General features: G+C 36.4%; 1 protein-coding gene and 1 long non-coding RNA gene across 2 annotated transcripts in view; one reads left to right on the plus strand and one right to left on the minus strand.

Moving 5' to 3' along the window:
* Positions 1-13,680, plus strand: part of LOC137768871 (uncharacterized) — a 68,747-nt gene extending 55,067 nt beyond the window's left edge. Inside the window, exons 2-4 of the long non-coding RNA XR_011074838.1 lie at positions 5,876-6,025; positions 10,812-10,926; positions 13,473-13,680. This is a non-coding gene — a long non-coding RNA (uncharacterized lncRNA). The remainder of the gene's footprint in view (positions 1-5,875; positions 6,026-10,811; positions 10,927-13,472) is intronic.
* The window catches only part of AHR (aryl hydrocarbon receptor), a 49,623-nt gene continuing 35,440 nt past the window's right edge, over positions 7,990-22,172 (minus strand). Inside the window, exons 5-11 of the mRNA XM_068550560.1 lie at positions 21,077-21,200; positions 20,251-20,381; positions 18,601-18,803; positions 17,771-17,880; positions 17,006-17,147; positions 12,963-14,229; positions 7,990-10,560 (exon numbers count right to left, since the gene is read on the minus strand). Coding sequence (XP_068406661.1) covers positions 10,426-10,560; positions 12,963-14,229; positions 17,006-17,147; positions 17,771-17,880; positions 18,601-18,803; positions 20,251-20,381; positions 21,077-21,200 — 2,112 coding nt within the window. The 3' untranslated portion in view covers positions 7,990-10,425. The remainder of the gene's footprint in view (positions 10,561-12,962; positions 14,230-17,005; positions 17,148-17,770; positions 17,881-18,600; positions 18,804-20,250; positions 20,382-21,076; positions 21,201-22,172) is intronic.

The following is a 22,172-nucleotide window of genomic DNA, read 5'->3' on the forward strand; positions in this document are numbered from 1 at the left end:
ATTGGTCCTCTTTAACACTTATTGTCATGTGCCAGTGTCTGTGCTGAGCACTTTGCATGTATTATGTCATTTGGGTCTCATGAAGATCTTTATGGTAAAGTCATTACATCTTCTTTTTACAAAGGAAGGAATGAAGGCACAGAAGGTTAAATGAGCAATTTATACTACACATCTAGCAAGGGAGAGAGTCAGAGTTCAAACCCAGTGCCCCCTGCCCTGAATCTTAAACATCGTGGTGTCTTTGCCCTTTACAAGGACTTGGAACAGAGACTTAAAGGCAGGGTTTCAGAGCTATTTCCATGGAAAGTCAGAATAATGTAACTTGAGGATAGAAAATGCTTCAGGTTTGCCATGCTCCCCCTCTCAAATAACAATCGTCTCTGTAGTCAAAACAGGAGGCAGTCAACAGAGGAAAGATGAACATTTTACTTGAAAGGGCAAGCAGAACCCATCAGGGTAAGTGCTGGAGACCATTCTCCGAGGGTCTCTTGTGTTTCTGCACGTGTTGCAAGCAGAGGCACTGACTGCTTTTGTTCTGAACCATCTTTCCAAGGATGTTTGTATAGTGAGCAGCCTTAGAAGATAGTGACAGTGTCTCCCTTCAGAGTAAAGGGTCAGGCATGTGTACTGCTGTCATGAAAGATTTGGGTTCCCTAAGGTCAGGGTTCCTTTCCTGTAACTGCATGTGGGGATGTTTGTTTTGCCTTGTGGGCAACCAACACAAGTGCTGTCACTGGTTGCTGCTACTGTTGTAAGTTATCAAGTGCCCTTTGACTCTGACCCAGGAATCACATGTCTTTCTGCAGCTGGTTAACCTGTTGGCTTGAATGTAGGGTAGAATCTCAGACCATTCACAGTTTACCTTGACAATAAGGTAAATTTTTCTATCCCCTTTTAAGTGCAATGAAACACTCAATATTCAAAGGCAGCTGGTCTGGATTTTCTACATGTCAGTTGATTGAATAAGGAGGAAGGGAAGTGTCTTCCCAGACAATGGAAATTAACATCCTTGAAATAGATATTCATTTAGTCAGAGTTCATGTCAACCTAATTCTGAAACGCAGAGTTCAGTCAGTTCTAAATGTTTATGGCAAAGTCCCCAAATTAGATTTCAGTACCTTAAGATGTCAACAAATATGTAGTTTAAAATTTTTTGAAGATACAACCTGATGGGGAAATGGAGTTGAGATAAATTTTTAGACTTTCCACAAGCAGTAGGATATCCAGCTCTGTTGGAAAGGAGGGTGAAACTATAATTCTGAACAGAAGGAAAACAAAAATTTCATACATAAAGATTAAAAAATAGTTATTTGAATATTTTGATTTCCCTAAGTGGGGAATAAAGCCAACTTCTTGTGTTGGGGAAAGAATACTGTACCAGAACTCAAGATAGGTGAGATCATTTTATCAACTAATTGTGAGACTTGCACAGGATAGTATCTGGGCCTTGTTTTTTCTTCAAGCATAAAACAGGGGGTTTGAAATACATCTCAAAGCTCACATCTAACATGGAAGTCAATGGAATCATAGACTCTCTGAAATAGAAGGAAACAGTAGTGAATTATTTTCTCAGCATAAATTCTAAGTGGCGTTTCTAGAGAGAGGAAGATCATTACATTTCAAATCAGCCTATTTCCTCTCCAGACATCTTTCAATAATAGAGTCTTCTTTATATTGAGGTAAAATGTGTTAACTTGTAACTTTTATCATTGATCCTGGATTAACTTCTGGACCATAAATGACAAGAATAATCTCTTCCCCCTCACCCTTGCTAGCATATTAGTTATTTGAAGTAGGTAATCACATCAGAGATCACTCTTTGCTAATCTATTAATCCCTGATTCCTATAAATTCTTCTATATATGAGTTTGTGTTCCTTCCTAATTCTGGTTGGTCTTAAATTGTAAGCTGTTTCATGCAGGCCTGTGTACTTTAGACAGCACAAATAGAGTTCTGTCCATTGCTCTTCCTGAAAAATTTTGCTAGAGGTGGAAGAACTAGTATCAGAAACTGATCTCCAGGGGCTGTGGATCGTGTCCAAGATGGTGGCAGTGGGGTTGGAGATGGGGAAAGGAAGCCAGGGCTGGTTCTGCCTCCTGGAGTTTTAAAAGTCTAAGCTCATCAGCACAGGAAAGCTGATGGGGCAGACTTAAATTCTATCCAAGCACATGGTGATATCCTAAAGATCACATACCATGAGAGAAGGGCAGTTCACGTAATAAACGTGATTTTACTCCTCAGTTGGGAGCCAGAGGATCCACTGGGATCACGCAAGGAACAGTGTAGCCTGGGCAGGCCTCCCTAGTCTAATACTTAAATTGTAAGACTATCCTGGTGGTTTCGTATCATATCATCAGAGTAGCTTGTTAAAAATAAGATTCTCAGGCCTGCAAATTGGATTCAGTGAGCATGGGGTGTCCACAAATCTAATTTTCAATAGCTCTCTCCATAGATATGCAGATGGCCCATGGACACTCAGTAAAATACAGTTTCTGGTTCTTTTGACATCAGAGACACCAAATCCTGAGGACCCCACCATAGGTCCCCCCATGATGGAGTAAAATAGAGAACTATTCAGCTGGATGCTTTACGGTCAACCTAGAATGGCTCCCTGTAGGCCTGGATGGCTAAATGTTTGTTGAATGAATGAATGACTCCCTGCTCCTCCTCTCTAACCACTCCCAAATCCTTGTTTGTTGAACCCATTTTTGTTTTTAATTTTGAAACTTCTCTCAATCCCAACAACCAGTCTCTCCCTACACGTTCCTGTCAGATCTTCGGTAGAAGTTTTTTTTTCTTCCCATTCTGTCTTTTCTTACTGCAAGTCGGCAGATCACTCTTGCTGAGTTCCTAACTATAGTTTCAATCTAAAGTGTCTCAGATTATAAGTACAGAAGCAAAGAATTCCATTGTCCAGTGGGACTGACTACTGTGGTAATAGAGAGGGCCAGATGTGAGGATTGGGTTTGAGCTCCTAGAAGATGGAAATGGCGGTGTTAACAAAAACGGTAGGAGAATCCCTAGACTCGGGAGGGAAAATGAGTCATTCAGTTTTGTTCAAAGACAATTTAAGGTGCTGGCAGGATATTTAGAAGAAAACTATACTATATTACATATTGTACCAAATACGCCATTGGAAATCTGGGCCAGGAACTCAGAAAAGAGGTCTAGGTTACATATTGAGTTATACACAGTGATTTGAGCAGGTGAGATTATAAAGAGAGGGAGGTATAGGGAGGGTAGGAAAAAGGACACAGATCGAACCGTTAAAAAAAAAAAAAGCCTATCTGTAGCAATATAGAAGGAGAGAGAGGGACCAGGAGTAATCAAATCAGGAAACTAATTAGAGTACAATGTTACAGAAGCCAAGGTAAGAAAGTATCAAGGAAAGAAGATTTCTTGACTTAATAGAACATTTGTACATACAAATTGGTAGTAAGTTCACACTGAAGATTTAAGAAATAAGAAGTCAGTAATGAAGAAAGCAAATCGTAGCAAGCTGCTCTATTCAGATGTAAAACAATAAAAATGAATGAGTGAATGGATGCCTGGAAAAAGAGAAAAGAATGAAGTAGCAGTTTGATTTATTGTCCTTAGAAGAAAATGGATGATGCTTGCTGGAGAAACCAACACATTCAATGACTGAAAATGCAAGAAAAAGGAGTTAAGGAAAATCTGAGAGGATAATTGATAGCAACATAAAAGTAAAAAAGGAGGAAACTGAAAATTACATCAGACTTTTTTGAGTCAAGTTGGAGATAACATCACTGGAGAGACTGAGAAGATGAAGATACCGTGGGTGGCTGGCAGTGGGGGTGGGATAGATAATAGAATGATGGGTTAACCAAGGCAGAAGTCTCTTTATCTCATATAAAAGAAGTCACAAGGTACACAGACAGGGTTTATTTGGTGGTTCCAAACATGTGGCTCCAAGTCATGAGGGACCCTGGCTCATCCTGTTTTCAATTCACCATCCTAGTTTATAGCTTCTGTCTTCATGGTTCAAGAGAGGTGCTGGATCTCCATTGATCACACCCATGTGTGCTGGCTAGAAAGGAAAAGCAGAAAAGCAAAAACGGCTCCTTGCAGCTGCATTAGGTCTCTTTCAGCAGCCTTTTTGGAAGTATCACAAAAGTTTTGCTTTCATATATTTGGCCAGAACTTTTATCAGCTACACCTATTTGCAAAGGAGGCTGGAAAATATAGTTCTGTTCCCTCATTGTGACCAGAGAAATGTCAGGGTTCTCTTACAAAGAAGGAAGGGAAGATGATGGTGGTGTTTGGTAATTGTCAGTTTCTGCCATAGACATGGTGAAACATTTGTGATGAGGCCATTATTCCAGTTTTGTCACTTTTTCTAGCAAAACTGGTTATCAGGAAAAGAAATGTTTTGGCCAGGGCTATGGATTGGAGTGGCAGTTTCCAATAAGGAAGTGAGCAATTCTAGGGTACAAGCAAACGTACTGCCGAAACCCTGATACTGAGGTCCAGGCGGATGGGCTGAAAAAGAACAATGGGTACTCATGGGGCTAGAGATCACAAGGAGCGCAGAGAGCTAGTTGAATAAAGAAGAAAGGAAGGGGAAAGTGGAAGAAAGATGGTGTGCTGAGAAGAGGAAATTTCAAGTTGTCAAAAATAAGGCAGTTACAAATGCTCGAAGTATGAGATGTGATTATTCTTGGCTGGAATGGAAAAATAGGTTATTATATTGATGTGTAGTAGTTATGGAAACAAGGCTAGAAGGATCATTGATAAGGATGATGTCAGGACTTTAAAGTAGAAAGCAACACTGAACTAGAGACTAAAAACCTAAATATTCATGAGATCAGAAGTAAACAGAATGAGAAGTAGGGTCAATGTAGAGATTCACCTACAACTGAGGAGAGGTTGATTGGAAATCGCAGGGAAATATTAGAAATGGCAGACATTTATTGAGTACTTGCTATGCGACAAACAAGAAACTGTGTTTTTAATATAAAAATGATTTTTAAATTAACTACTTAGGAATAATTTTAGATTTACATAAAAGTTGTGAAGATACAGACTTTGTTTCTTCCCTTCATCCGTTTTCCTCTAAACTTAACCTCTTAACATAACCGTGGTACATTGGTAAAGCTAGGAAATGACAGTGGTACAATACTATTAACTAAACGTTATTCGGCTTTCTGCAGTTGCTCCACTAATGCCTCTTTTCTATTGCAGAATGCAATCCAAGATACCCTATTGTACTTTGTATTTCGTTGTCATGCCTCCTTAGTCTCCTCCGACCTGTGACGTCTCAACGTGTTTTTCTTGACCTTAACACTTTAAAGAATACTCCCGGGAATCTTGTGGGATGTCTCTCAATTTGGGTTTCTCTGACATTTTCTGATGATTAGACTAGGGCTATGTGCGTTTGAGAGAATACCACAGGGCAGAAGTGTGCTGATCATATAGCACCATATCTGTGAGAACAGCACGACATAATTGATGTCAAACTCGATCTCTTGGTTAAAGTGGTGCTTGCCAGATTTCTACAATATAAACATTTTTTTCCCCTTTCTGTACTGTATTCTTTAGAAGCAAGAGGCTGAGTTTAGCCCACACTCAAGGGGAGGGGTATTAAGCTCCATCTACTGGAAGGCACAGTTATCTATATTTGTGATTTTCCTGTAAGGAAGATCTGCCCCTTCTTCCCCATTTATTTCTTCAATCATTTATTTGTATCAGGATGGACTCATGGATATTTTATTCTTTGGGTTATAATCCAATGCTGTTATTTTTTTGCTCAAATTGTTCCAGTTCTGGCAATTGGGGAACTGTTTTTACATAAATTACTTATTGAATTCTCCAACAATCCTGTGAGGCGCCTATTTCTGTTATCCTTATTTTGTAGAAACGGAAACTCAGGCTGAGAGAGAGTAAGAAACCTTCCCAGTGATTCACGTCATGTGTGTGTGGAGGCCAGGAGTCTTCAGAGTCTGTGTGCTTAGCTTTGCTATGCTGCTCTTAGAGGAAAAGGATGCTCAACGAAAGTCAATCAGAGGTAAGGTGTCTTTATTTCACCCTTTTTCAGAGGTGAGATCACAGGGGATTCATCATAAAGGTAGTAGCTGCAGAATGGATGAGCTTCCAAAGGGTCAGTATGTAGAGAAAGAACCACACACGGCGGTCAGAACTAAGCCTGTTGCCAGGTGGGAGGAGAGGAGAGTAGCTAACAAAGGCAAATGAGGGGATAAACAGGATGCAGGACAACTAATGTCACAGAACCTAAGGGAGGAAAAAAGTTCACTGAGGGTGCAGGGCCATAGAGAATCAGCCTATGGTAAGAAGGAAGTTAAGTGAACATCATCAACAAAGCAGCGTAATGGGAAAAAAACAAGATTTCAGGAGACCAACATTATTTTAGAGAAAGGAGGCAATGAAGTAATTTCATAAGAAAAGGGATGCGGAATCAAGTAATTTTTCTTTTTCCTGGGATAGAGGATGACCTGTATACAGGGGTGCCCAGAGGAGAGAGAAGAGACTCTGGAAGAGGGAGATGGAGTAGCTGAGTGTATGAGAACTGGAAAGGAAGGGTGTTTGTTTTTTTTATTGAAGTAGAGTTGATTTACAGTGTTGTGTTAATTTCTGCTGTACAGCAAAGTCATTCAGTTAAATATATATACACACGTTCTTCTTTACATTCTTATTCATTATGCTTTATCATAGGCTACTGAATACAGTTCTCTGTGCTGTATAAGTAGGGCCTTGTTGTTTATCCATTCCAAATACGTTAGCTTACATCTGCTACCCCCAACCTCTGGATGTAGAGAACAGATTTGTGGTTGCCAAGTGGGAGGGGCGGGGGGAGGGATGGAGGGGCAGGTTGTGGTTAGGGAGGAGTGTCCATCTTGGAGGCCGGGGAGCTTCTCCTCCTCCCATGTTGGAGGTTGGCCTAAGAGCAGAGGACGGTGGTATTGTTGAGGTAAAAGTACAGACACACTTAGGATGTGCTGTGGGGTTTTGATGGTTTCAGTCATATTAGTGGAACTGGAAGCATGGTCCTCTGCGGACACTGGGAAGGAACTTGAGAGATATTCCCTAGTCTTGTGAGCGAGTAGCTAACATCCCTGGTCAGTGTCCGACAGGCTTGGTGACAAAGGGGGCAAGTTGAAGTCATTCATGCTGATGAAGTCATTTGACTGAAAGTAGGGATCAGAAATATTATCTGGATTTTTCTTGATTCTTTCAGATCCAACAGTTAAAACTGAATATGTTTATGCACGTAGGCAAAAGACAGTGTTAGTCTTTCGCAAATATTCAGAATTAAGTATGATGCTAATTTGCTATGTTTTTATCGACGTGTTGAGAAAAATACCTAATGATTAAGAATAAATGTACAATTAATGTAAAAAATTGTTACTAGAATGAAAACTTTTTCCCGGGAATTTCTCTTCAATTCTAACTGCAGAATTCTTGGTGAGTGTTTAATAGTGATGAATTTAACACCAAAGGCTTAGCATGCCATTTGTATTTGTTAGAGGTGTAAGTTTGGGCAATAACTTTTCTAATCTAAGCATAAAATAGAACATGGGTTGTTTACATTTTTGTCATAAATATTCTTAAAATATTGTCTATTAAAATGGAATGTTGGATTTTAATCTGAGATACTAAAAAACACCATTAGACTCTAACACTGATAAGACAAGGTTTAAAAGAACATCCATTTCAGAAGCATTTTAACCTATGAAGTTACTTGAAGTGTGTTTTTTTTATATTCCTGTCAAGGCCAAAATATCCAGGGGCAGAACTTTATAAGAAGTTTATGAATTATTGACTTAGCCTATCCTTAAATATTGAAGACTGCTTTCGTCTAATATAAAACACTGTACTATGAATACTCACTTCCTTTATATGGACCAGAAAGAAGAATGTGCATTAAAACATATTATTCATACTTGGTGATTATTTTATTACCATATATATTATTGTATACAATTTTTTGATAATAAGGAAGGATATTTATTATAAATCACATTTTAAACAAAAATGTATTCACGGCATATGTAAGCATTAACATCTTGAAGGAGAGAATACCCATGAAAACATTTACCTCAAATTTAGTAATACTGAAAAACACTAGTTTGTGCATAGCAATGATTGAAAGCTATATAATACATTGGAACACTGGTAAATCTTCAGGTACAGTAAGAACAACCTGGCCTAGGAAAAAGATCAAATGAGGCATATCCACATCCTCAGAAGTGCACATCATCTAAAAATAAATCCCTCAATACAGCAGTACACAAACCATTCTTCCTTTGTTTGGCACTTAGCAGTACAGACAAAGGTGTATTTGGTTTAATGTTATTTTATTATTCTTAGATAAATTTTAGTTACTTTTATAGATAAAAATATACAATATTGCTTTAAGTTTCTTAAATTTTATAAGTGTATACTTGATTGTCGTCATATTCACAATTTAAAAAGCCTATTTTTTTCCCCCACTACACTAAACCATTCAGTAACATGTGGAAGAGACTAACAAATAATGGTTTATATGAAGACTTCTAATGAAAGGTTTAAATGTGAAAATGGAATAGTAATCTGGATCACTGGTCTAAATCTTTAGTGATACCTCATGCCAGAAACAAATTATGAAATGTTTTAGACAAATTTATTATTTTCAACACTTAAATTGATTCTACAGGTTCAAACTTTTGTCTGAAAATGCATAAAACTGATGTAGAAGATATTTTGTCTGAAGTCACTTTTATGCACATTAATTTACTAAAAAAATAAAAATAAAAAATGTACTTTAATACTACATTTCAGTGTGGGATTCCATCATGTTTTTATATAACACATGCAAAATATGTCTATGCCTTTCAGATGTCATAGTTAAATAAAAGAAAGGCAGATGGTGGCACTTTTCAGTCACCTGAGGATGGTTAAATTAGTAGCCTGATTAATTTGCCTTATTGATAATAGAGGTCATTATATCATAGCAACAACCTAATATTGGAAGTTAAGAGAACTGCATGATTGTCTTTTCCTTAATACCAAATTTTGAAAGAAGTTGGATTCGTTATTTGCTATCTTAAAAAGACACACTGATAAAGTATGTGAAGACCCAAACAAACTATTTACGTGCATATATAAGGTGTGCACTATCTTTAAATGAAAGACTGAAAATATTTTACAAATAATTTTGTTCATTATAAACTACACAAAACGCACCATTATTTTCACTCATACCAACACTCTGCACCAAACATTGCTATATTCAATCTTAACACTCCTCAAATATGAGAAAAACAGTTTCCACTGTACTAAGAAGTGAAATTTATAAAGTCAACATACTCCAACATCTTACAGGATCATAGATCTAAAACAGTTTTTAAAGAAATTATACATATTGAAATGGGTGCTTTACTTATTAAAGAGCTAAAAATAAAGCTGCTTCTCTTCATTTTAAGTTAATATACATGTTAAGTTAAATGCTGTTGCATTTAACAGCAGATTCTTTACACTGCAACATTCAACTATTAAGGTGGAGATTTTAGTAAAGCTAAATGGTGGTATATCTCTTACTTCTGAAAACTTGAAATTTTAGTGCTGCTGTCTTATTTATATGATAATTAAAAAATAATTTGGAAAGACATCTTCACTTTCAAAATTTTTCAACATAAGGCACACGGCAACATTAAAGTCTAGAAACAACTAGATTAAATAATTAATTATCTTTTCAACCATTTTTTGCCCTTTACCTGAAGAAAGTGGGTGAGTAGTGCAGTTAAAACATGCCTGGATTAATAAAAATGACTGAATTTAAGAAACACCGATAATATTTGTGTGCAGAATGTTATTAATTTTAAAAAGAGAAAGTATATTTTATATAAAACATACTCCTACAGTGTTATAGGTAGAAAAAATAGTGAGGCACTTCTTACATTACCAAGGAAGGAGGAGAGCACTGAGATAATCTTTTTATAAAAGCACCAAACCACTCGTTTTAACATCTGAGATAAAAGCAGAAGCTACAAATAAAAGGAAATAGTTCGTATTTGGTACACTAACTAATAAGAATGTTGAAGTTCAAAACTCAAAGTATTTCATTTTATTCTGACAGAAATAATTCCAACAGAGAAAATTTTCTTATTTAAAAGTGTCATGATGTCCCCCTGAATAAGTTTTGTATATTCTGTGGTATCTCAGAATACTATAAAGTGTAGATTATTTCACTCCTCTGTGGCAGCATACTTTTTCTATTTTAATGATGGTAATATATGTAATTAACTCCTCTTAGAAAAACATTAAAATCCGGTTTGGAATAACAGAACGACATACGTCAATGCCTCCACGTGAACTTGCTAACATCCAACAATGACAGTTTTATTACTCCGTCATGATGTTTCACAAACGAATTTAATCAAAAAACCAAGATGAAAAGTGGGCTTGGAATTACAGGAATCCACTGGATGTCAAGTCAGGGAAAGGTCTGGCTTCTGACGGGTGAAGATGGGCGGTAGGCTGAGTGTTATTTATGCTATTTAATTCAGCTGGATAGGTTTCATTTAAGACTCCTCCGTTCTGAAACTGAAAACAAAAATTGCAATGCAACTTATTAGAACAGATCCTTCGTATATCTTAAGCCATTAGATGTATGAAAATGTATTTTTAACATCTTTGTCCTGCACGCTGTTAAACTTCAAATTCCTCTCCTGCCGTTAAATTTTAAATCATTCAGTGAAGACATACTGAACATATATTCTGTATTAGTTGCGTTTACAGCCTTTTGGTTTCTCCATTACATGGTACGGATGAATAATAGCATTGTCTCACTTCAGATTTGGCAGTCCATACACTGAGAGAGTACTTGATCAGCGAGCTGCCTTTGGTTTGGAAAGGAACTGATGGATCAGAGAGTACCAATCGTGCATCACAGTTACTGAACTCTCTGTCGTAAGTTAAGTTTGTTTTGACCAGATTTTATCTAAGTTCTAGGTACCAATGAATTTTAATTACATTGAAGATCACTACACTGGACTACAGAGAACCTAGAACCTTCTCAAAGGAGGTTAAGTTTTGATTTGCAAGAGGCTTCTTAACATTCCTAACAACATATTACACCATGGGTACATGATTGCTAGAACCAAGTTTTTTAATTCATAACATGCTTTACTGCTAAAATGACTGTCCTAATTATGGAAATAAGTTACCAAAGTAGAATACTTGCTCTTGCCGTGTAACAATGAAATTAGGCTGATCTCCATAACTGCTACTGAAAAAAAGGAGGAGGGAGGACAGAGACACCTAGTTCTGTAGGATTTTTATAGATTAGAGAGCCTTTTGTATTTTAGAATATAGTTAGTGAAAGTAACATTATAATCATACCCTTAATTGCTTCGAATGAAAGCTACCTTTCTAAAGCCTATGTAACATTAGGTTTCAGCAATCAAAACAGACTGCTTCTACACTTCGTCGAGCTTTCAAAGGGAATATAGTAATTGCCCAGAGAATGGTAGGTTTTGAATAAATTACTCTCATCAGTCATAATACAATGCACATCAGCAATTCTCTTTAAATATATTGTCTACAGCAGTGCTGTCCACCAGAATATAATGTGAGCCACAGATGGAATTTTAATTTTCTTTAGTTTTAATAACTCCTAGGGGGAATATGTAGGTCTAGAATTCTTATCATTCATAAAGAAGTAATACAAAACAGTGGGGGAAGAAAATACTGTAAGGAACTCATGCTAATGCAGGCCCTGTTCAAAATGTAATTAATTTTACATAATTAACTTGTACAGTAAACTGTACCAAAGTTACCTACCTACCCAGGCTTACTTCACAGCAATGGTGTGAGATAGACCGTAACCAATTGTTAAATAACTGAAGGAAGTCAGGAATGAGGATAAGAAAACCTTTCACAGCCATTTTCGATTAATAAGCTCATATAATCAGACAAACCTCATATATAATCAGACAAAACCACGTGTATAAAGAACGGCCAGAAAAAACAATTGGTGAAAAAGATTCAAGTAACATTTATAAACTATTATAATACGTACTCTTATAACCAGGATTTGCTTCAAAACTAAACTTAAATATACTATAAAATGAACTAAATATTTTCTCATGGAAAAGCGTAAATGCAAACATGATATATCCCTGGGTGGCCACAGAGAGCAGCACTCATCAGCAAGCACTTTTTTTTTTTTTAAAGTTACCGTGGTGCTAGAAGGGCTCGAATGACACATTTAAACAAACATAAGACATCCAGTTTGAGTTCCGTGATAGAAAGCCAGCTGAGTTACCCAATTTTTTTTTTTTTAAAGCATGCCAGGAAAAAAACTATTCTATCTTAAAGGAAAACATGAGCATCTGGCAGGTCACATGGAGGGACTGCCAGAGAACACCAAGGAACCGAGCACTGAATTCCAGAGATCATCTAGGACAAAAGCATTTGAAGGAAGCACAACTATATTGATTTTAATCCAATTTCAACAGAAATCGAGCCAATAATCTATAAAAATATTAAGTCACTATGTTGTACACCTGAAAGTAATTGTAAATCAATTCTATGTCAGCAAAAAAATTGAGCTTTGAAGAAAATATTTTTTAAAATTTAAATCTTTTTGAAGTCCGAATTTTTAAAAGGCCCCGTTTTTAAAAATCAAGATTATTCTAAATAATATACTTTTAACTAATTTCACCTGGTCGTCACTTAAGGCCATGTTGCTTTTTTCCTTGATTTCTTTCTCCTTTCAGGTAACTATGATATACTTGTATTACTAACATATTAAAAAAGTACTGGCTTATAAAAAAAAAAAAATAGTAGTCACAGATAAAATTAAAAATGCTCTCTCACATGAATGCTACAGATAATAGATTAGATTAAAATCAGTCACTGACATAGAAAATTTATAACTTGGTTCGATTTATAATGTACGCAGAATCATCTAAAGGGCTGATTCAGTTTGATAAAACCCTTACCTTGTTTAAAAACGCCTGCGGGCCTGGCATCGTTGGGCCTGGCATCGTGGGGTTGTACTGCATCTGAGCCACATGGCTGTGCTGAGCTTCCGGCTGGCACTGGTACATTGACACAGCCCCCGCATAACACGTCTGAGGAGTTACTAGGGCTGACTGTGGATTGAGTCCGTGCTTTTGGTTTTGAGGAACTTGTAAACAGGTGACCAAATCTTCTACATTAGAAGAAGGTGTAGGGTATGGGGCTGGTTCGAAATCCCCAATGGGAAAGTCTAACTGTGTACCCTCAGAATGTGGCGGCAACACAGACTGACTACAGGGGATAAAGTTCTGTGCGTAAGGCAGAGTGTCAATCTCAGCTTTGTAGGGAAACTCTTGACTGGTCCCAGGTAAGTCTGAAAAGACACTGTACTGCTGTAAGTCTTGCTGAGGACAGTTAAAAGGCACGGACTGGTCGGAGTGCCAGTTTGCAAACATGCCGTTAACCTGCATGTGCTTCATCTTCTGACACAGCTGTTGCTGCTGCTCTGCTGCTATGTGCTGCTGACGGTGCTGTCGCTGCTCTTGCTGTTCTAACTGGAGGTGCTCCTGTACCATGCAGCTGGCGTTCAGAGCCATGGACTGTTGCTGGTGGTAACCTGAACAGCCAAAGGCAGACGTATTTAAAGAGTCTTCGACGTAGGTCAGAATTTCATCTGTTAAGTCAATATCATCTCTGAAGTCATCTTCACCAGAGAAGTCAGTTCTGAAAAATTCCTCATTCTGTTGCATGTGTTTGATATCTTCAAAATCAATGCCCAGGTGTTTCATAATGCTGTACAAGTCACTATTTCTATTATCTGGAAAGAGCCCTGCGTGATCTCCGGGGACTGTGGGGTTCATTTCCTGAGACTGGCCAATCTGCTCATGTTTCAGGATATTGTCACTTCCCATTGGTGCAACATTGCTTTGCCAACTACTGCACTCATTCTGAGAGTCACTGAAAAAGTTTCTTTCAAAAGGTGTACTACTTGAAGCAGGATAGAGATAAATAGATTCATCCTGTTGCATCATGGCATTCAGGAGGGAACTGGGATTGAGGGAATCCTTACTTAGAGTTGATTTGGTAGCAGAACCTTTTCCACCAGCACCAGTTTTAGTCCTTATTGGTAAGGGATCCATTATGGGAGGAAAAGGGTTGGTTACCTCATATAAAACAGCTTTGCCAGTGGTAAACATAAAAGGCAACTTCATATTTCGTTTTCGTAAATGCTCTGTTCCTTCTTCATCTCTAAAATTGTGCACAAGAAAGTTGGCATATGTTAAGAAGCGTCACATCATAAACATTTCAAAATGAGAAGTTTTAGAAAAGAAAAAATAAGAGCAAGCAAAATACACTGGAGTTGAGTTTCACAGCAGGGAACATGAACTTTGAGAGAAATCGTTCTGATGATGGTTAAGTACTTAAAATTGTTTTTCAGACAAATTTAAATAATTTAGAATTTGTCAAAAACTTAATACAGTCATTAATTTCACACTCAGGTTCCATCCCTACCTGAAAAAATGGATTACAAATGGAATAAAGATCCCAATATAAAAATGAGGCTTGTTGAAATATAAAACCCAGAAGCTCTAAAGGAAGATTGACACATGAAAATTAAAAATTTTTGCATGGGAAAGGAATTCATAAATCAAGGCACGGAGAAAATGTCATAGTTATAGGTTCATATGTACTACACAGAGTGTATATATGTAAAATTTAATATCCATATTAGGTAAAGAGCTCCAATGGATCTCATAACCTCTTAATAATAACTAACTAAACTAATAGAACAAGCAAACAAAAATATCAAATGTATAAAAACATGAACACCACAAACCAGACCACTGATGATTGATATATAAAATACACTATACATACAATAGAACATGTATTGATAAGAGCACATGGGATATTTATTTTAACATTGACCATATTACTAGATCATAAAGTAAAGTAAGCCACCACAAATTTCAAAGGACTGAAATCATAGGGAGACTATCCTCTCTCTAACTAACTGCAGTGGAATTAAGCTTAAAGTAACAAAAAGACAACTAGAAAATCTCCTAACAAACAAATAGCACAAAGGATATATAATAGCACTGTATTTCTAAATAATTCATGAATTAAAAAAAGTCAAAATAAATACTAAAACAAATATTTTCAATTGAATGATAAAAAGAAGACATACCAAAACATAAGGGTTGTAGATACTCATACTTAAAGGAAAAGTGATAGCTTAGCTTAATTAACCATGTATATTAAAAAAGTTGGGAAGAAATTAAAATTATACCCGAAAGAGTAGAAGGAAGGAAATAATAATGAGCAGACATAAATAAAATGGATTAACAAATGGACAACAGGAAAAAATCAACAAACCAAAAGCTGGCTCCTTGAGAAGAAGAATAAAATTAATGTCCTAGTAATAGTGATTAAAAGAGGGCACAAATTCCCAATACCAGGAAATGCTTCTTAAAATTCTACCACTACAGACTTTATACAGTAAAAAGAAAAGAAGAGCATAAAGGAGAAAAATCACGATGTCAATGAACGCAGAGGAAGTATTCAGTAAAATTCAACAACGATTCATAATGGTACGGTAAAATACTAAAGGCTCTCTCTCACCCTTAAGTCTGGGAATAGGACAAAAATGAATTATTATTTCCATTACATTTTACTGAGGGCTTAGCCAGTGCAATAAGAGAATTAACAACAACAAAACTAAGTCTAAAGGAGGAAAGGAAAAAAATTATTTGCAAACAAACAACATGGTATATATAGCAGAAAAAACCTTAAAAACATCTACAGACACCTTACTAGAATTAACAAGTGAATTTTTACTAAGGTCACTGGATATAATAAACCAATATTAAAAAATCAACTATTTCTATATATTAAAAATTATATATAATGTATATATACCATTTAAAACAACATCACAGAACATAACATATTTTGGAATAAAATTAAAAGATGTATAAAACTAAGAAACATACAACCATTATTGAGATAAAAGATGTATAAAACTAAGAAACATACAACCATTATTGAGATAAAGACATGGGTACATGCGTACACATGTACCCATATGCACATATATACATTCACCATGTTCATGGGTTGGAAGATTCAATATTATAGAAGATGTTAATTCTCACAAAAGAAACTATAATTTCAATGCAGTCCCATTCAAAAATCTCAACAAATTTTCCCATGGGAATTGACAACTGAGTCCTAAACTACTTACATAGAAAGGTAAAGAGACAAGATTCTCTTGAAGGAGAACAAAAGTTCTGAACAAACAAGATGGCGGGCATACATCTAGATATCAAGGCATATCAAGGCATATCAAGGTACAGAATAGTTAAGACAATGTGCTTTGGTCTAAAAATAGACAACCAGACCAATGGAACCCAGAAACAGAACCCCAGATACAATCCCCTGATTGAAATGCAGTGCAGTGGGGAAAAGATGGTCTTTTCAAAAAACCACCTTTAATAAATGTTACCAGTCAGCTAGATAGCCATATAAGGGAAAGGAATAATTTTGATCCTTGCCCCTCAAAATCACATACAAAAATCAATTCTCCAGACTGGAGAAAACATTTGCAATACAAATATTTGACAAACTACTCACTTCGAGAATATATGAGAAGCTTAAAAATCACTGCCTGCTTATTAGCAAACATGCTAAACAAAGCACTGTTACGTTTTTATTTTATTTGACAGATGGCACTGGCTTTTCATCTTTCCTTCATATACCCAGGATAAACCCTTGGAGTTTTCTTTGATTATTCTCTTTCTGGAGCTCTACATACACAGTTTTTCAAGAAAGTTTGTTAACTCTGTTTTCTCCATGTCCTTACCCTATGCCGCCTTCTTTCTATACATATTACCTTTCAATTTTTATTTCCAGTGTAAATTCTCTTAAAATTTATTTTTAGGTTTTCATGTAGGAGAACTTATAAACCAAAGTGTTATTAAAATAAAAAACCAAAACATGAAATGTTCTAGGTCTTTGTGCTTACGTTAGAGGTCTCTGAGTTGCAATGATATAATCTGGTCTTCCATTCTTATAAACTAAGCGTGCATTTGACTGCACCCAAGTCCACCGATTGTCTTTCGTAAGAAGCCTGAACACTATCATGCCACTCTCTCCAGTCTTAATCACTAAAACAAAAAAGAATTAAATTATCAAATCCAAAATCAACACAATAATCTCTGTAATATTTCTAGATGTAATTCACATATCACCAAAGATGATAAATATATTGACGACTTTTAAGCACAGTATATTAAAATGTATCAAAATACTTCTTCAGCATTGCTGTTTTTTCCTCTTTCGTATTAGATTTATTATTTAAGTGGTTCAAGGAAAGATTAAGTCAGACAATTCTCATAACATGTGAAAAGAGAGTACAGAGTTTGGAGGGAAAATTGTTTTTGTTTCAAAAAAAAAAAGGGAACATTTCCTACAGCCTAATATTTTACTATACAATTTTAAAGCATAATCTGTATTAACATAAATTTTAGAATTAAAAATGATGCTATTAAAACAACTCCTGAGCAAAAACATGGGCAAAATGGTCATTTTCAGAGTAATTAAACTACTTAATTCCTGTGTGGCAGCTAATGAATAGAGAGTGTAACTCAGGCTTAATCGTAATTGCGTGACACTAAGGAGACGTTTATCCAAATAGTTTCCTTAAACACATTACATTAGTAATAATCTGAAACACGTACTAGAGCGTAAGCTGCTTTCACAGCCAAGCTCATAAGAAACTACAACTTACTCCGGATATGGTACTCAGCGCAATAAAGCATATCAGCAGCATGAATAAATTGATATCCTGATCCTCTCATGCATAGCTCTGCTTCAGTATAGCCTAAAACAATTCTTCCTCTGTTTAAAAACAAGGCAACGTAAGAATGAAATTAAAATTTAACATAAATGAAGTAGCCAACATAAATTCATTAGTTATGTGCTAGTTTCTGTACTATGTTGACATTCAGAATTTCACACTAGCAGGTAGCAAAACACACACAATTCTGTAACTGCTCTCTTTTGCTTATGGCTGCAAATTTCACTTTTAGACTCCTTTCTTCTCCTGAAGAAAGACCATGAAAATTATTGCTAAAGATGAGTCTAACAGAGTAGATTATATAGGTGAAACACAAGCTCTCTAATTAAATTCTAGAATACTTATACTACATTTTGAGGGGCAGGGTTTCTCCAACCTGCCTGCACTCCCGTATTAGGAAGGAGAAAAGCAGCAACATGTTTTGGTTGCTAAACTTCTAGGGCTAAAAGTCAAAGTTTGTATAATTTAAAAATGTACAACAAGCCAACAATAAATGTCATCAGGATACTGAATCTTATATAAACACATCATCTGTACAATACAGAAATTACGTCAAATATTGTAAAATAATAAAATGATTTGTCAACGTGATGAAATTTTATTTTAAAAGGCTATGCTGTAAAGTATGAAATAATAATAGCTACTATAATAATAAACAATACTACAGTCAACACCATATGGAAAATATATACATGCTAAGACACACTTACTGCAACAAAATATACATTTAGTAAAAGTAAACCTGAAAAGGTTTCACTTACTTGGCATCACAACCGGTAGGTGTAAAGTCTAGCTTGTGTTTGGTTCTAAAGATGAAGTTTTTGGTTCGGATTTCAAGTATGGACGGTGGCTGCAGTGGAGTAGCTATTGCAAACAAAGCCAACTGAGGCGGAAGTATTGATCCATCCTTCCCTTTCCTGTTCTGTCCATGAAGGTACTTCAACCTCCCTTGGAAATTCATTGCCTGAAAAAACCAAAACACAGTTCATTAAGATTAACACTTTAAAATGGCTCCTTTTTAAAAGGCTCCATCAAGGCCATTTCCAGTGTTCTTGAAGATTCCATAAAAGTTCATGAGGCTATCAAATGTGACTTTAATTCCTTTCTCCCCAGGAAGCCCATTAAAAATATCCTAAAAGGTAGTATGAGGACTATCCTCAAGGGATTGGTAAGTGAGCCACTCGGTGCTTTAAAATAGGTCACAAAAGGAAGACCTAATGGTTTTCTGACCTTGCGGTTGCCCTACCATCCACGCCTAGCACGGGTCCGTGCACACCGCACACTCAAACTCTATTTCCTGAACGAATGAATAGTGATACAGGCATCAGGTACATATTAATTTTCAGATATAGTCTGTGGATTAGTCCACAGCTCAGAGTATATTTCAAAATTCATGGGAATCTTTTATAGAGAGATAAAACACAACTGTTTAAAAACACTAAAATGAATCATAAAACCATACAAAGAACACAGAACTCTATTAGAGAATAATTTTAGAAGACAGAGGAAACAGAGACAATTTAATCATGACCATGATCAATCTGGGTTGCTTAAAACAGTACCAGGCCAAAGGATGATTCTGACATCAATATGAGAGCAGCACAAGGCAGAAAAGGCCCAATTACACAGAGAAATTCCACCTAGACTTACATACTAACTGATCATCAGTACTAGGAAACTAGCTCAAAGCACAGTTCTAATTCTGGGTCAGCAAAACTATCTTCAGGAATAAACACACCAACAAGAATCATCGTTTGCTAATAGATTTGATTATCTGTTTCCAATTCCTGAGAAGTCACAAAAGTGATACGCAACATGCTTTGTCTCTTCTTCTGTACCTGGTGGAGTGCACCGTCTTCAGGACACAGGCACCTGAGAGGCCGGGCCGTCTCTACTCCTAGCGTCCTGCCTACGCTGCTCCCTGGCCATCCCGCTCAGGAGTTCACACTGCTCAAGAGCATCTCATACTAGAGGAGGATCCTGCAATCGTGAAGACACAGCCACTTTTTTACACGGCAGTTATTCCAGCCGTGCGGAAAAGGCCGTGATCATTTTTCCATTTGGCAGGCATTAAATCCAAGGAGGGTAAGCAGCCTGCTGCCAAAGAAGTACTACATAATTCTCTATCTTATACCTAAAAAGTCCAAAAAAAGGGGAAAAAATATAGAGAGTTCCCTGTTACTCCACTCAGTCTTTGTTACTGCATCCTAAAGGACACAGATTTTGAGTTATAGAAGATATTTTTAAAACTTTAGAAAGATTTTAAAAAGTTACTGTCCTTTATAAAATTATTTAATAAAGTAGATTTTTATAACCCAAACTCAAATACATTCAAATTAAATTGGTTTCACTTTTCTTTTTAATTTTCTAAAACTTAATAGTAAATGTCAGTAAAAGATTTTGCACCTTACCAGAAAACCAGAGGAATTATCCAGCAGACACCTTAGTCGGCAAACGAAGCACCTTTCCATAGACGAAGAGTTCTCTGGAGGAACCTGGTCTGGGTTATAATAGACTGCTGGCTGTGAGAGGCCATTAGCTTCTGTAGAAATAATAGCAACACAAAGTTACTTTCCATTTTGCTGTAAAATTAAGTGTTTGAATAGCTGAAATTTTTGTTGATTTCTAAACCGAAGTCTGTATTTGGATTACAAAAAAAAATCGCTTTCAGAAGGGGAGCTAGTGAAAAGAAATGAAAACTTATTGAATAACATTTTCACTACATAGAACTTTACCTATTCGGCTGTTTTTATTTCTGTTGAGCTATCCTGTCAACAATTTCTGTATTTTCTAAGCCTTTTTTTCTGTTTAACATTTTCACAGATGTGTGAAAACACTGCTTGCATTGAAAGAAGGTTTTTTATCCTTGCATATGCTAGTCTGCTTTTGTATTTGGTGCATGTTAAACACAGAACAATTTACACACACTCCAGAATCAACCTTGTACATTCCTTCCCCCTTTTCACAATAGTGTAAGAGTTCTTTTTATACAATATAGTAGTGAGTATATGGCTATGCTTTGTCACGTGAAATTCATCAATGGCTGTCATCTGTCAAAATCCTCCTTAGGTCACCAGGCTCCCTGTGACCTGGCTCTGGCCCACAGCCAGAGATTCACGTCTTTCCCCTTCTTCCCAACCTTCACCATGGAGTTCTATGCCCCTAAAGGTTCTCTGCCTTCTTTCACAGAATTATATCAAAAAATCCCCAACACTATCTTTTGGGAAACATTCTTACCATCGATTTTTTGTCCAGAGTCTGGACACTGTGAAGGGTTTAATGCCCAGTGTAGCTGGCGCTGAAATTCAGCTCGGTCTTCAGTATGGATCAGTTCATACACACTCTGATGGATGACATCAGACTAAAGAAAAAAAGCACAAGGAAATTAACAAGGAGTACTGATTTTTTCAAAATGTGGTTTACTAATTTCAAAACCTTGCTAGATTAGTGGGTGCTTGTTAGTGGTGATGAACGCAAATGAAATGATTGCAAAGCTCTCCAGGAATCCAATATAGGAAAAGCTAGAAAGAGACTAGCACTGTAATTGACAAGTCAAAAGTTATTTGCCATCACTTCCCTGTGTGAAAGCTTTTCAGTCAAATAAGTCACCTTCCCACTCCTTAATTGCAGCACATTAAGTTCTGCTGATTTTCATCTATTTACTGATCTTTTAAAATCCTCCTTCTTCCACAAAACCTTGTCTGAACATCCAGCTGCATTTGACTTCTCTAAGCTTCATAGTATTCTGTAGTTCCTTCACTGCTCTCTAATCATTTTCCTTATACGAAATTTTTACTTCTAGTAGATTCCATAAGAGTAAGGGATTATGCCATCACCAGGTCAGAATCCCTCCTTCACCTCTTGCTTCTCAGCATTTACTACAGTGCTGAGCCCTTAGCCCTTCCACCAGAATTGCTCTAACTTTTTTTTATTGCAACTCATGGCAAGAAATACATTTCCTATCCATCGTGTGTGTGTGTGTATACACACGTGGAAAAAAGTTCCACAGAACACTTCTTTTATGTGTGACAATATTTTTTAAATTAATTTTTACTGGTGTATAGTTGCTTTACAATGTCCTGTTAGCTTCTATTGTACAGCAAAATGAATCAGCCATCTCTCTCTCTCTCTCTCTCTCTCTCTCTCTCTATATATATATATATATATATATATGTATGTATGTATACCCTCTCTTTTGTATTTCCCTCCCATTTAGGACACCACAGTGCATTAAGTAGAGTTCTCTGTGCTATACAGTATGTTCCCATCAGTTGTCTATTTTATACATAGTATCAATAGTGTATATGTGTCAATCGCAATCTCCCAATTCCTC

Source organism: Eschrichtius robustus, chromosome 8, assembly GCF_028021215.1.
Source record: "Eschrichtius robustus isolate mEscRob2 chromosome 8, mEscRob2.pri, whole genome shotgun sequence".
NCBI lineage: Eukaryota > Metazoa > Chordata > Mammalia > Artiodactyla > Eschrichtiidae > Eschrichtius > Eschrichtius robustus.